Source organism: Vigna angularis, chromosome 1 (genome assembly GCF_016808095.1).
Source record: "Vigna angularis cultivar LongXiaoDou No.4 chromosome 1, ASM1680809v1, whole genome shotgun sequence".
NCBI classification, from domain to species: domain Eukaryota; kingdom Viridiplantae; phylum Streptophyta; class Magnoliopsida; order Fabales; family Fabaceae; genus Vigna; species Vigna angularis.
The window spans coordinates 16,418,436-16,434,835 of NC_068970.1; the positions used below are offsets into that span (position 1 = coordinate 16,418,436).

General features: G+C 33.5%; 1 protein-coding gene and 1 long non-coding RNA gene across 2 annotated transcripts; one reads left to right on the forward strand and one right to left on the reverse strand.

Annotated features, from left to right (window-relative positions):
• Positions 1–7,074: 7,074 nt before the first annotated feature.
• LOC108340731 (uncharacterized) lies at positions 7,075–7,666 on the forward strand. The gene is made up of 2 exons (XR_001833253.2): positions 7,075–7,210; positions 7,294–7,666. It is a non-coding gene; the product is annotated as an uncharacterized LOC108340731 (long non-coding RNA).
• A 713-nt stretch (positions 7,667–8,379) lies between these two features.
• LOC108324115 (beta-amylase 3, chloroplastic) lies at positions 8,380–11,171 on the reverse strand. The gene is made up of 4 exons (XM_017556957.2): positions 10,583–11,171; positions 10,172–10,382; positions 9,553–9,663; positions 8,380–9,408 (listed from the first exon to the last, which is right to left on the reverse strand). Exons 1-4 carry the CDS (start codon positions 11,113–11,115, stop codon positions 8,617–8,619), a joined length of 1,647 nt encoding a protein of 548 aa, XP_017412446.1. The 5' UTR covers positions 11,116–11,171; the 3' UTR covers positions 8,380–8,616.
• Positions 11,172–16,400: the final 5,229 nt, after the last annotated feature.

Below are 16,400 nucleotides of genomic sequence, written 5' to 3' on the forward strand. Positions count from 1 at the left end.
AGAATCTGCTTCATTGATCGATAAACGGCGGCGCGCCCTTCCGATAAAGGGTGACACTCGAACTCCAGGGATTAAGCGGTTCAACGTTCCAATCGGCGGTATGACGGCGGAATGTCATCCTGTTAACTTTTGGCAAGTGACAGTGGAAACTCCGTCGAGCTCTTCTCGCTCACGTGGAGAGCTTCTCTCTCTAAGGTTTTCAATCCCAAATTCTGAATGCAATTTTAAAATGCAAAAGTGAAATGCGTTTTTCAGACCTATCTCAATTCATAATCCATGTCATTTATTATTTTTTATTCATTTTACAGGTAGACCACCCTGAAGGTCAGAAGTGACTTTGTCACATTCTGGATGTCAAAATATCATTACCTTAGTGATTTTGTAGATAAATTATACCAAAACCTCTTCTTCACTTGACTTTTTAGTATTGTGATCTTACCATTCCCTTTCCACTTCCACTAACTCGTATCCGTCCAATTTTATCATAGTTTGCTTCATTCGGTGTCAAAACTTGCACAATTTCAACCCAACCAACTTATAGCTCTTCACTCCACCATAATGCAACAACTTTAGTTTTACCTCTTTATTTCTGTCTATTATTTTAAAATATACTTAAGTCTATTATGAAATGAAGATACATAAAAGCCCATTGAATAGTGTTTAGTTAGTGGCTGTTAGTTTCGTAACACTACGAAAATCATGTTTATGAAAACAAATTTTGTTTGGGAAACTTTTCTTTTTCTTGAAAAACACAATTTTTTGTCTATGAATCATGTCCAGGGAAAAAATATATTCAAAATTAGTTTGGTCATAAATTAGTTTGATATTTCTATATTATAGAGTAATTGATATTTTATTTTCTATATAGATAATTGCCTATCTGAACTAATTTTATTTTTAAATTAGCTGTACAATTATTATTTTTTCGTGGCATTGTGATTTGGATAATATAAAAGGATGAGAAGAGGAGAAAAACGTGTTAAATTGTTTAGAATGGTTTGAAGGAAAGGATGACGAGTTTAATAAAAATCACATTGATAAAATGAAAAAGCTTTGTCAAAAAATGTTTTTTTTTTTTTGTGGAAAAGTAGATTATTGGCGTTAGTCAAATGGAAAAATAGGTTACTTTACAAAATATGTTTGAATGCTCAAGTTTGTCTTTAGTCTCATGGTCAGTTCTTACCCGTATTAGAAAGTTAGGTTTTCTAGTTTGGCATAATGGTTTCCTTTAATATTTCTACATCACGAGGGTCCTATTTTATATTTATCTTATTATATGTTGAAGGCATGTGTTCTGTAATACTTAATAGATAATATATATAAATATATATATATATATATATATATATATATATATATATATATATATATATATATATATTAAAATAACATGATGTGAGACCCTAGAAAAACCAGTACTGCAAATCCTTGTCGCATCACCATTAATACACGCCACATCACTGTTCAGGGAAATTAAAAACGCACTTTGCACTGCATGCACTAGCGCCGTGTGTCGCGTAGAAGCTTAGGAAGTGAGAAGTGGGAGTGCAGGTGTCGGCTGAGGGAAATGTTCGTCTGTTTGACGTGGATTGAACAAAATTGAGTTTTTGAAAATCTCTCCCACTCACCTGCACGCATTCTTCTTCTTCCCTAGAACTCAACTATTCATTTTCTTCACCTTCTCTCTAGAAACCTTCACCTTCTCTCTACTGTAACTCATCACCTTCTTCTCCGATCACGTTTCAGAACCGTAAGAACGTTCCTGGCACCGTGAGCTTCAATCCGAACCGAACAGATCCTAGTTCTGTAACCGGTAAGTCACTCGACTCTGGACGTTGATCTGAACGTTTGTTCTGTAGTACATGCAAACTAAGATTCAGTTGCATGCATGGGTTATAGGTCTGAGTCGTTTCGGATTTCTGGTGCTTTAGATTAAGTGAAAGTTGTTGAGCGAAACCTGAGGGTAGAACGCTGTTAGAGGTCGAACAAAACCTTGCATTTCGGGAGTACACTGCTATCTAGGTAAGGGAAGCTTATTAAATTTAATTCGTATGTTGTCTTGTACTGTATGAACCTTACGTGTGTCGCATGAAGTATGAACTGTGTTATTTGATTGTTGGTATCTGATCATAAGTATGAGGGGTATATTGGTTGAATATGCATGATTGAACGTCGCTGTACTGAATGAATATGATATATGTTGGTTGAAATGTATGATATGGGTGATACGTGTGAATATGAAATATACATGCTTAGAAGCAGTGAACATAAATGAAACTTGAATATCAACTTCCTTATGATAACGTATGTCCGACATTAAACGGTTCTCGACCGTTTGATGTTCCAGTAAACTTCTTTGAATTGGAATACTTTCATTTGGGAAGGATTCTGGTCGAGCATGAGCTATGTAGGTCTTTTACTTAGAGCTCATAATGAGCAGTGTCGATCTTACACATAGTAATCGTATTGGGCAGTGCTCGGTCTTACACCAAGCGCTCTTACTCTTTTCTGGAAAAATCTTTGTTAATACAGATCATCCATCTGTGTCGACCGACAGTGTCGAGTACCTTTGTTAATACAGATCATCCATCTGTGTCGACCGACAGTGTCGAGCACCCTTCTTAATATAGGTCATCCATCTGTGTTGATCGACAGTGTCGAGCACCCTTGAGAATACAGATCATTCATCTGTGTCGACCGACAGTGTCGAGCACCCTTCTTAATATAGGTCATCCATCTGTGTTGACCGACAGTGTCGAGCACCCTTGAGAATACAGATCATTCATCTGTGTCGACCGACAGTGTCGAGCACCCTTCTTAATATAGGTCATCCATCTGTGTCGACCGACAGTGTCGAGTACTCTTGAGAATACAGATCATTCATCTGTGTCGACCGACAGTGTCGAGTACCCTTGTTAATACAGATCATTCAATTGTGCAGACCGACTGTGTCGAGCAACCTTCGTAATACAGGTTGTCCATCTGTGTCGAGCACCCTTCTTGATGTAGGTCGTCCATCCGGGTCGACCGACCTTGTCGAGCCACCTTGTAAAATAGGTCGTCCATTTATCTTGAAGCCGGTATTACTTTATTTTGGAATGGGGCAAGTTCTTCGGTCTCATTCCTCACATTCGTTCTCGTTATAAAGAGGTCGTGATTTTATGTACTTGGACAGAACGACAAAAATGAAAATAAAAGTGAAAGATTATAAATGATGAACATTATATGAGGTGAACTACGGTTGTGAATTTTGGACGAGCGTTCCAGGGAGGAACGACTCATGGTTGAATATGGAATTTTGTAAAGTATGACTGTGGGCATGCTAATGCTGGCTTGGTCCATCCTGATATTCCGTGACACTCGTCTTCACGTAGAGGAGAGTAGTTCATGTGTGGGAATGGCAGGAGGTCCTTAGTCCATAAGTTAACATGGGCGACGTAAGAAACGGACTAACCTCGAGTGGCAGCTGTCGAGTGTAATACAGTTACTACATCACTCGGGTGCAAGGACGCCTGTAGCTACACAGATTCATACAGTCCGGACGGTCAGTCTAGTATCAGGAATTGATTTGAGTTAAAGGATTGACTTAATTATATGTTGTGAAATATTTGATATGTTTGATGTATTATGTAATGAATGATTTTCCTTGAATTAAATTCAATAAGCTTACCCTGTGTTATCTTTTTTGCGTTGTCGATCGTCTCTGTACATCCGTCCTGTCTATGCAATGATCATCCGTGTGGATGTGAGCAGATGGTGAGGCGTTGCTCGAGGAAACACTAGAAGAGGAAAATTTGGAGGAAGCAACCCTTGTAGATGTGGAAGTGAAGGTCGAACAGTAGACGTTCGGTTAGCTGTTTAGATTAGATGTTTCATTGTACTGATTTTGGATCGACCTTTATATTATTTGGTCGATCGGTATGTATCTGTACATTGTAACCGTTGGTCGGGTACGTTTACGTCGAGCGTGTTTTTCTTATTTAACTTCTTGTAAGGCCGCGCAGCCTAAACCCTTGCTTTCGTTTGTTTAAGACTGATTTGTTTATCATTATATGTAATTAATTCTACTATATGGTGTTACTGTATTTTGGGATGTTACACATGACATAAAAAATGTTTATTTGAATAAGATTTATGTAAAGTTTTTCTTAGGTAAAAATTTCATTTAACTAGTGTATTCAAATATGTGACATGTCCAACCTTTGTTTCTAAATTCTTATTTATTTTTATCATTTTATTTCATGAGTTTTCTACTTCTTTAACGTTGTATTTAATAATTTTTTCAACCTTTAATGTCTTATCTTTTATTACTTGACCTTTTAATTTATTGGTCAATGACAAACAAAACATTTTTTTTCTAAAACATTGGGTCGATGTTAGGCTAGTCAATTTGAGTCTATCACCACATGATCCTTTAACCTTTAGTTTTTTAGAAAGTAAGATTAAAGAAATGTATGACTAACTTATCATGATAGGTTTTGGGCCTATCATCATACGACCCCTTAGCCTTAGCATCATAGAGTGTAAGACTATACAATTTTTAATTATTGACTCAAGTGATATATCTCTTATTATAAGCCCAAACAATTTTAGGTTTTCAAAATAACTTACTAGGATACATGACGACCTTAGTATCACATTTTATAATTTATAATGTTCAATAATATGAAATGTAAAAATGTTCTTACCTATGGCTCAATGTTCTTTCAAGGATGGATTTGACGTTGTTCTTGACCAAGTAGAATTCTAATATAGATCTTTTAGATCCTTTAAAAAAAGTTGTTGACCATATTATAAATTGTTAGTTTTGGGTGATGTTCTGTTCTTCTTGTTTTTTTTTGTTAGAACAAAATTCATGTATTTCCAATGTTGAATTGTTTTTTGAAAAACTTTATGTGTATCATCTTTGTTACCTAATGCAAATTGCAATAATGTTGCTTATTATCTCGATTTATATTTTAAAATGGTTTGGAGCATAACTTGTGATCTTCTTGGACAATGTCAATAACTATCCTCTAGATGAGGGGACGATTCAGTGTATGATCAACTAAATTATTGAAAGATATGATCTCTTCAACCTTTGGTTCCAAAGCCTTCTTTATCTTCATGCCTCTTGAGTTTTCTCTCATTTTAACCTTCTCTTTAATCCTCTTTTTAGCCTTTAACGTGTCATTTTTACTACTTGACCTTTTAATTCCTTCAATAACCACTACTACAATAATAATAATAAAAAAATTCTTCCAAAAACATCCAATTGGTACCAGGTCCATCATTTTGTACCTATCATTATGGTTTTATTAGCTATGGTAACATTGAGTTAAAAATGTTATAAATTAAAATAAATTTTAAATTTAGAGAAATTAAAATAGTATTAAAAGTGTTTTAGAAATAAAATAAAATATATAAAATTTCGGGAAATGGAAAATCATATTTAAGCTCAAAGACTTTCCATCCCTACGCGCCACTTATGCTCACAGTTAATCTCGATTGGGTATTGCGGTCGTTGTTAATACTTAAAATCTTTTTTTTATTCATTTATTTTATTCAAACCATATATTTTTTTTCTTAAGTACTGTTAGTTATACAAGCAAACAAAGTTATATAATTTGTTTTAATGATAAAATTAATTAATTAATATTATTTAATTTTAATCAATACATATATGTAAGAAACTCCGTTTGAAATGACTTAATAAAATCCTACGCAACTTCAAAAATCTTAAGACGGAATTTGAGTAGATAAACCAGTTTTTATGCTAAGCTATAAACTATTTTTGATTGGCTTTTCTTCTTATAGTCAAATATAAAATATTATACTTAAATAATATTAATATTAATTAGTAATGAATAAATAAAATATTAATAACTAATAAAATTATTATTGTTATTTATTTAAATTTTTCAATAAAAAATCTCTTTCAGACTTTCCTTCTTACATGTTATCATGTTCTCAAGTAAAATTATAATATTTTTGAGAGGATTACTTCCTATACCATCACCCATTGCTCCCTGTATTACCACATTTTTTTTAAATTCTAAAACTATCCTTTATATTTTAAAATATCCTACACCTCCTCCTTTTTTCTTGAACGGATGTCGACATCCGTTGAAGAAAAAATTCTTTAACGGATGTTCCACATCCGTTTAATTTTTTTTTTTAAGTTTTTAGTTTTTTTAAGTTTTTAAATTAATATATAAATATTATTTAATTTTTTTAAAATTATTACTTAATTATTTATAAATTAATTTTATTTTATTTAATAAAATAAATATTATTAATTTAATTTATGTATTATTATTTTAAATAATAATTAAAATACCTTTTAAAAGTTTATTAAAACGGATAGGGATGTGGTAACATCCATGAAGTTTTTTTTTTAAGTTTTTAGTTTTTTATTTTATTATATTTTAAATTAATATATAAATATTATTTCATTTTTTTAAAATTATTATTTAATTAATTATAAATTAATTTTATTTTATTTAATAAAATAATTATTATTAATTTAATTTATATATTATTATTTAAATAATAAAATAGTTTTTAAAAATTTATTAAAACGGATGGCACAACATCTACGAAGTTTTTTCTTTTTAAATTTTTAGTTTTTAATTTATTATATTTTAAATTAGTATATAAATATTATTTAATTAATTTAAAATTATTACTTAATTATTGATGAATTAATTTTATTTTATTTAATAAAATAATAATTATTAATTTAATTTATATATTATTATTTAAATAATAATTAAAATAGTTTTAAAAATTTTATTAAAATGGATGTGGTAATCTGTTAACAGATGTCGTCACATCCGTTGAAGATTTTTTTTTTTTTTCTAAATAAAAATAATAAATTAAAATATAAAATATGTAAATGGACGGATGTCAACATCCGTTGAAGGTAAAACAGATGTTAGACATCCGTTTTAGAAAAGGGCAAAATTGATATGAGGTGGTGTATGGAGCATTGGTGGTAGAGGGAGCAACTGCCTATTTTTGAATGGGAGAATAATTAGTTGGGCCTGACTATATTAAAGGCCCAGTTTGAAGGTCTAAGTTGAAGGATGGTGTAGTGGAATTAGATTCATGCGTGAGTGTGGAGTGAAGATTGGTAACTGAAAAAGAAAAGAGAGGGTTGAATGGAGAAGAAGCTTACTCTCGTTCAGACCATTGCTACTGCAGGCGTGTTCTCCGCCATTTCTTTCTGGTAATCCGATTCAAATTCATTCTAACTCACTGCTAATTCTGTTATATTCACTTTTATCACATTCCTCGCTGTCCTTCTCTTAGGTATGGCTTCATGTTTGGCAGAGAATCATCTCGCAAAGAGCTCTCTCACCTAATCGAAGATCTCCGTCGCGGAACCCCTCCATCTCCGTCTCCCTCTTCTTCTTCTTCACATTCTTGATTCGATTCAGCCCTCCTTTTTTTCAATTCAATTTCATTACCTACGCTCTGTCTCTTATAAACTCACCACTTTTCCCTAACAATTCTCTAATCTAGTGGTTTAGGTTGGGGTTGCTTCTCAATCCTTTAATCTGCACAAACTGCTGTATCTTTCCTTATACATTACTGTTCAATCATCTCTGCATTATTTCAGATAATCATGTAAAAAAGTGCCCGGATGAGTTCGTTTTATAATTTTAGTGAATCCCTTCGTTTACTCATAATTTTATAATGCTTTAACTAATTAATTCCCTTCGTTGTTAGTTTTATGTTTTCTATTTTATTGCTGTGGTATAAGAGAAAGAAATGCTGATTTATTACGCATGGATTTCTTATTGTTATTTATATTAGAAAAATGTTTCTTTGTTTTCAGGAGGACCATATCCTCTTCCTTAAGAACGTCAAAGGATCTAAACCTTAGATTAATTAATGTTTTAGACAGCAAATTCCTTTACAACATTGGTTGGTGTAGTTATTATTTAACTTACTATGACGGAGATGGATTATCGTGTAAAAGATTGTCTTCTTTTCTTCTTGATGAACATTAAATACACCGTGCTTGCTAAAATTTGCTAAAATTCAGGAGGGAGGCAGGAATTTGCTTTTAGACTAATTCGATATCTTCCAAAATTGTTTGTATCCAAAATTGTTGATAAACCTATTATAAATTATTTCCTGAATAGTTAGAAAATAGTTGAAAAGCCTCTCGCTATTTTACTATTTTCTTCTTGGCATAGTGTTATTTTTGTTGTAGCAAAGGTTCTTATTGATTGAATCTTGACATAATGTTAGCTGATTTTTCTCTTTCAACATTGTCATTTACTTACTTTATACTGATATTAAACAATGGAAAAAGCAATGACATTAGTAAGTTTCTGTAGATGTTTTTCTGGGGATTAATTAATCAAATTAGAAGTGACAAATGGAGCATAGAGATACAATATCAGTATTATTGGTTATATAACGTAAGCAGACTAAGTATTTTTCTCCATTGTGGTTGGAGTTATATACATTAGCATGAAATCAAATAATATCATCTCGATCATCTCAGGTGTTGGCATGGTAAATGCCAGAGTTCTCATTTTTTTCCCCTCTTTTTCTATAAAAAAATATACTGTGTTGCTTTAAACTATACACCAAGATGCCTGAGCTTGCTATTTTATACGTTTACACAAGAACTGCCTCTTGTGTGTGTTTCTCCCGTGTTGATTTGATGTGGCCAACATAAAGATCACTCCCATGGGAATCGGATGCCGGAAGTCTCTCTCTCCTACCGCCTTCAGACATGCTTCTTACAAAATCCACCAGGTGCCGCCAGTTATCACCTTCAAACAACCGCTTGTTCATTCTTAGATAAGCGAATGCTGCCAATCCATTGCCGGATTCGGATTTACTTGTTGATAAAACTTGAGCATATGCATCTGCATCATATCTCTCCAATGCGTTTTCTCCAGCAAGTTCTGCTCTAGCTGTTTTTGTTGCCATTTTAACCTGACTAACCAACCCTTCAGGTGAGCAGTTGGCAAAGTCAGGCTGCTCTCTGTCTTTCATTTCCATACAGGTGAAATTGAAGACAACTCCATGTTTTGCCAGCATTCTGGCTATGGGCATATACCCATCGTTATTTCGCGTGTTATAGTAGCCAGCAGTTAGTTCAGCTGCGTGTGACCTTGCTCTGTAGTGCCAATGGATTCCAGCAACTTTCCCTGATAGTTTCACCCCTGATGTATCGAATATTCCTTTGGCTGATACGAGAATCTTCTCTCCATGTTCTAGCAATTTACCAGAGTACCATTCTAAAAAGAACCGTCCATATTCAGTATTCCATGTCCCTTCCCTTCTGAAAAATCCAGTATCCTCAGGAAATTGATTGTACTGGCCAGAGTCATGGGGTCCACCTCCTCCCCATTCTTTCTTTCCAATGGCCTCGGCTGCTGCTGCCAAGGACGCTTTCATATACTGCACGACAAACAGGTCATTTTAGTCCATAGATATTTTTCAAAAATTTTCTATCTTCAGTGTGATATCGTCGTTACAAGTCAATAGGAACCAATGGTTACGAAACCTTACCAATACAATCATTTTAATGCATATTTTTAATACCTTGTCATAACATTGGAATTCTCCAATTCCGGGAAATCTCCAAGTTCCATTTGCTTCTGGATAAGATGGATATCTCAGTTCTCCACATGGACCCATGCCAACTTGTATTTCCTGCAAGAGTTTTCATCTTATATATTCAAATTTCGTTCAATGCATGGGAAAAAAGATATAGAAATTGCAAGGTATCAAGCACCAAGTTCCAAGTTCCCCTCGTTACGTCTATTAAGCTTAATGGATATAAAGTTTTAACCAAAACCACCTGGATAGGCTCCTAATGTTTTCAAGTTTTCATCCTTATTATTCTCAGACTCTTTGAATAAGGTTCTCTGTAACTATTTATAAAAGAAAAAGAAAGTAAAGTTATTCTCACAAAGTTAAAATTGCCTCAAGCTCAACTTAAACAGTTGTTTAGAAGTCCAATCATTTAAATAATCAAAAAAATAATTTTAACATGGGCAATTTTAATTTATGAGAGATTATCTTTTTCTTTTTTCTTTCTATAAGTGCTCCTATAAAGAAGTACCTCAAAAGAAAACTTTATTACATCACGCTCACTTCAAACTCAAAACTTAATGGCAAATCTCTAATAGTTGGCAGCAGGAGTTGGTGAAGTACTTACCACGATAACACTGCCTAAGTAATCTCCGAATCTGTCACGAAAGCTTCTCATGTAGTCTGCGTAGACTTGTAGGGGAGTCCTTCCTCTTAGAATAGGAACTGAATCACACCCCAATGAGATGTACTCAGGATTCCTCCTCCCTGATCTGTCTGTGTAAACAAGGTCAGGGTTTTTGCTGATTTCTTCCTGCACCCATGGTGGTAGAGGAACGCTGAAAAAAAAATGCAACACAAAGATAATTGTCACACATTGTTTTTCACTTGGCCTTAGTCCCCCTAACAGAATCAATTAGCCCATATCATTATCATCTATATATATATATATATATATATATATATATATATATATATATATATATATATATATATATATATATATATATATATATATATAAAGGTAGTAGTGTGGTACCTGCAAGTGTCTCCAACATTTCCCCCACACTGATGGAAAGACATAACTACTTGAAGCTTCAAACCATGCATTTGTACCATCTGCACAAGCTCAACATAGGGTTCCCAATTGTACTTCAAAGGCCCGTCCTTTTCCACCAAACCCCACCAAGCATCCACCATTACGCCTTCGACTCCTGCACTCTTCAGGGCCATCAAACTTGCATTCATTGCTCTAGGCTTGTTCAAGCTTCCTCCCATTGTTACAGTGTCTAATGGCAGCATCACGTACACAGGTACCCTCTTCGAATCACTGTGACTGTGAGCCACCGAAGGAGCATGCACCTTCTCCCATTTTTCGTTTCTCCTTGCTTCAGAATTGAAGCTGTTGTCGCGTGCGGGGCGTGCTTCTTGCATGGAATTTTTCACTCGGAGACGGAACGATGGCTTAACCTTTGCAAAACTAACTATCGCAGGGACATCATCAGAAGTTTTAAGGATTTTGGTTTCTTTCTGATTAATAAAAGAAATTGAAGAACGAAGTGTTAGAGCCATATTTTTTTTGAAGGATGTGTAGGAAGTACTCAGGATTGTTGGAGTGTATTTATAAGAAAGAAGTTGGGTTGGGGAGTTGAAGTTAACAACATTGGTGAGCTCTAATTGAAAAGTGGAAAAAGTGCAAAAAATCAAAACTAGTCTGTTCGGTTTCAACCTCGCTTACGTGTTTCCACCTCTTCCAATCTTATCTAACTCAAAACGTATGAGCCTCAGTTTTTAGCGGTTTTTTATTTGGTGTTTCCTCATGTGCATGCATTTCGGACCATATTTGGTGTATTTGCCTCGTCATGTTAGTAATTTAGGTTTTTCTTTACTAGGTTTTTCTTTGCTAGGAACATATAAAAATATTTATTTATATTTAACAATTATTGATCTTATTTGTTCGTATTTTTATTCACACAAAAAAAATCAAAGTTAAATAATTATTTTTTGTAAAAAGACATTTATTAAAATGTTTATATATAACTCTGACTAAGATTGATTTTACTTTCAATATTTCCACTCACAATAAAAGAAATCAAAGTTATTATAATGGAACCTTTCATTAAACTAAATGTTAACCTCAATTAATTGTAAAGATAGTAAATAAAAATCAAATTATTGTATAAACAAATAAAGTAAACAAATAAAATAAACATTGGAATCATTGCAATAATATTATACAGTATTAGAACCTAAACAAATGTTAACCTACATAATTAAAAATAATAAATAATTATAGTAAAAAATGATAGAAACTTAAAAAAAGATATTGTTTATAAGTTATATGTTAACTCACTTTTACCCAACTTAAATTCCATAACTAAAAACAAAAACTATATATGTTACTAATCCAATACAACTTAAATAGTTAGCACGTGAATTTGAATCTACTTTAATATCTCATTCATAGAAACAAATTTGAAAAGAGTAAACACAGAACAATCTAATGAGGTTTACAAAAAATAGCAGTTTTAGTTTTTGTTTAATTGTCTTTTAAGTTTTGCAGTGTGATTTAGGTTGGGTTTGAACGTTTAATTGAGTGTGCAAGGAGTTAAGTTAAAAAGAGAAAAAGAAAAAAAAAGTGAAGTAGTAGTTGAAAATGTACCACAATCAATTATACTACAATAGAATTTATTATTTATTTACTTTTAAGCATAATCTAGCAACATATTACTTAGTTCTTAAAAGGTTTAATGTCTCCGTAGGTCCCTATTTTGGTCATGAATTTCAAATAGATCCTCTTCATTTTCGGCGTATCAATTGAGTCCTTATTTTTGTAAAATTAAATCAATTACAGGCTTGCCGTTAATTTGGACAAACGGCCGTTACGGTATTGGTTACGTGGCATTTAAAACGATTTTTGTATTAAATAATTGGTATGCAGAGATGTATATTCAGTTTTGGGTAAGGGCAAAGTAGGAAATTCAGTTCTCTTACTTTACACTCAATGTTGCCTCCCTCCATCGAGACCCAGGTCTCTTTCTCTCTGACCAGGAAAACCTAGGGCTGGGAGGCACGCCGCCGCCACCTCGGCTGGAACCGGCCACCGCCACCTCCGCCAAGACCACGCCTTGGCCTCGCCGGCGACAACCCGAGCCACCGGAACCACCGTTGGCCGCAACGCCTTTGCCCTCCCTCTTGCTTCTCCGCTTCTTCGAAGAAGGTGACCTAGGGAGGTTTGCCTCCCCTGCGCGCACGCACCATCGCCACCACCGAGTCGGAAGATGGTTGCATGCTTCCTAGATTGGACGAGAATGAATGAAGAGTGAAGTATGGGTTTTGTTTTGATTTCTGTTTCTGAGTTTGGTTGATTGCAGGTTGAAGATGGTGTGGTGTTTGAATTGGGGGAATGGGGTTCGGAAGGAGACGTGGAGTGCGTGGATGAGGGAGTGGAAATCAGGGGGAGGTAGTGCGTGTCATGGCGGAGGATGTTGGTTTAAGATTGGGAACTCAGACAAATGAAGGTTGCAAGGGTGGAGGATGGTTGAAGAGGATGAAGACACTGTTGTTCTTCTTTCTGTTGTTGAAGATCGCGAGGTGATGATTCGAGATGAAGGTGCGATTGGGTTCCGAGAATGGAAGGTGGCGGCGGTCTTGGTTGAGGCACCGTGGTGGTTCGTTGATGCGCCGGCGAGAAAGGAAGGAGATGATGTTCTGGCCGTGGCGACGACTTGCGGCATTGGCGGGAGCGGCGGAAGCGGAACGACAATGGCGGCTAGGGTTAGGGTTTCAGTGGGTGGAAGATGATAGGGCTGACGTGGCGAGGTTGAAGAGAAGGTGTTTGATAGAAAGTCACAGTTTTCCCACTATGCCCTCTCACTAAAGTTGATTTAACCTCATACTTTTTAATTCCACCTGTACACTGCCATGCCACGTAATAAACAATTAAACGGCCGTTTGTTCAATTTGACGGCAGACCCCTAATTGTTACAATTTTACAAAAATGGGGACCCAATTGAGACGCCGAAAAGAAAAGGGACCTATTTGAGATTCACGCCGAAAATAGAGACCTACCGAGACATTAAACCTTCTTAAAATAAAAGTATAAAATCAACCATGTTGCTTAAAAATAGAGAGACTATGTTTAAAATAAAAATACACAATCACTTACCACTATAACAATATAATAATTATAATTTTTTAAAGGTAATTTTTATAATAATAAAAAAATTGTATACTTTTTATTTTATTTTTTCAATAAAAAATCCACATTATTCTTTCTCTTTCAACCTATTGACATTTTAATTAAAAATATTAATACCATTTGTAATGGTGCATGTATACCCGTATAAGCCACAAGTTGTATGAAAGAGGTGTATTGTACTAAAGTCCATTTCAAAATATAACTGGGGCTTCATCAAGTGACTGCTAATCCTATTACACTTATTCACATGCAATGCAATAGTTTTCCTTAACAAATAAACAATAAAGAATCTTCTGAAATGGTTAAGAAAAAAAGTCACATCTTTGATCTAAATTATTGAAATGTATGCTCTAACATTTGTTGAAAATAAAATTATTTTTCCTTTTTATTCTTTTACCCTTTCTATTTTTATTTATTTTGTTAGCATTATGTGAAAGTGAAAACTAACTTTTTTTTTAAATACATTAGTATAAAAAATTAATTATAAATTAACTATAATACATTAATAATAATAATAATAATTCATTAATGATATTATTATTATTACAATCACTATAACTAATATATTGTTGTAAAACATTATAACAATATATCAGCTACCCTTAATATTTATAAAAAAAATATATAAGGAAATATAATAATAATATAGTATTATAATATCATTATCAAGAATAATTTTTTATTATAAAAATAATAATATTTTAATATTAATTTTATTATTATAAATTTATAATTATTATAGTTAATATATATATATATATATTTTAAATAATATATTTACAAATATGATATTCTAATTAATAAAAGATACTAAGAAATAAGCAAATAAATAAATAAAATGGCAGAGGGTGTAAGAGAAAAAAAAAATATACAAGAAAAGAGAGAGAAAATTTTCAAACAAGCATAATTTTTTTTATCAAGAATACAGCAGAGTCTTATTCACAACGTATGTGGAAAGAATCAGTCTTCTTTGATACCCTCTGCAAGCAAACAGCGTTTGAACAGCGAAGCCAAAATGGAATGTTTAATTATTATTATTTTGTTTTCCTTTTATGTTATAATCACATATTGGTTGGTGTGATAATTGGTGTGGGGTTTTGTATTTCTGCCATAAGACGACAAACCCCACAAGATGAAGTAGCTTGTCACTTGTTTCTGTCTTCTGCCTTTTCCTGCAAACTGGGTTTTCGTGGATGAAAATGTCTCACAATTCCAATATTTTCTTGGTTCTGGTTCACCTTCTTCAGGATAAGAAATGTTGAATGCTCCTTTTGTTGTGAAAACATGTGGTTCAGAAGAAGTCTTTGGTTTAATTAGTCTTGGACCGTTCTTTCCGCGTGTTTATGATAACTATTCTCAATTTTTTCATACCATTTCAGATTTAACATGTGTTTTAGTGATGGGCATTAATAGAATTCTAATGTTGACCACTGATGTATAGCCATTGAATGTGGATCAGATGTAATATTTGTCATCTGGTCACAATTTTCACAAGACCTACCACACACTTGTTATAATATGCCTTCATAAAGTCCAAAATATGACTCTAGCATGAACAATTAAAATGCTCATGAGATTCTCCATTTCTTAATATGTTGCTAGTTGTGACAGAACAATGTTTTCAGTTGTATATATGAAGTGAAATCAGTGTTTCTAAAATCCCTCTATATAGAGTCCTTTCGTGTATTGAAAAGTTTGTACTGTTCGTGGTGAAGTTCAAATCCCAGATAAACCATCTCCTCCTCCCCCCACTTCTTACCAGACAAAACACTGTCTATCCAAAAAAAAAAAAAAAAGACAAAAAAAAGACAAAACAAATCTTACACTGCTAATAAATTTCCCATAATTCCTAGTAGTTATAGCACAGTACGTGATTAATATATAACTTCCCAAACAAAAGATATTATTAGAGGGCAGACCTAAATGTTAGGAAGAACTTGGTTAACAAATGTACATTGTCGTTTATGATGCATATATCTGCATCAGATGGAACGTGGAAGCATTCAAATTTGATTTCGAAATCGAGCAAGTTGATAGTTTCAGAAATTTGATTCGGAATCTTCCAAAATGCTTGATTTTTGATATTTTGTACTCTCCTGTGAAGGGTTATTGAGATGAGCTGTGTGCACGTAATTCATACAACAAAATTTGTGGAGGAAATAGAACCTTATCTTTGCGTTTTGTCACATTTCCGATCTCAACTAAACAATATTAGATGGAAAAAAAAATGATCAATCAATGACCAAGGGAAAAGGGGCATGCAAACAAGTTATGCTTAATATTCTTACGTAAGAAGTTAGCATTTTAAGATATGGAAATCAACATAAAAAATGACAGAAGCCATCGACGTTTGATTTGAAGATTGTTTTCTTAACACTAGCTTCTCCTAGAGTAAGAAAAAAAGACAGCTTTCTAAAACCCCTCGTGGTGAATTCACTGATTTCATAAGATTTCTATCCGAAGTTGTTCAAAAGAAAGGGAATCACTCACTTTCAGACAAAGCCATGTCAGTTCTTATTTTTGCATGGACAAGTAGGAACCATGATTGGTGATAAAGCTAATAAGTGAAGTTCAAATTTAAATGGTAAATGAATGCTGTTTATGGCCATGAATACGTGGAACCTAACTTTTTGTTCAATATAATCCGTCCCTTTCT

Excerpts from the sequence above, each read along its gene's own strand:
- LOC108324115 (XM_017556957.2), bottom strand. The coding sequence starts at position 11,115 with ATGGCTCTAACACTTCGTTCTTCAATTTCTTTTATTAATCAGAAAGAA. Across the intron at positions 9,664-10,171 it reads ACTTAGGCAGTGTTATCGTG|GAAATACAAGTTGGCATGGG; the intron begins GTAAGTACTTCA and ends AAACTCTTGCAG. Across the intron at positions 9,409-9,552 it reads AATTCCAATGTTATGACAAG|TATATGAAAGCGTCCTTGGC; the intron begins GTATTAAAAATA and ends TTTGTCGTGCAG.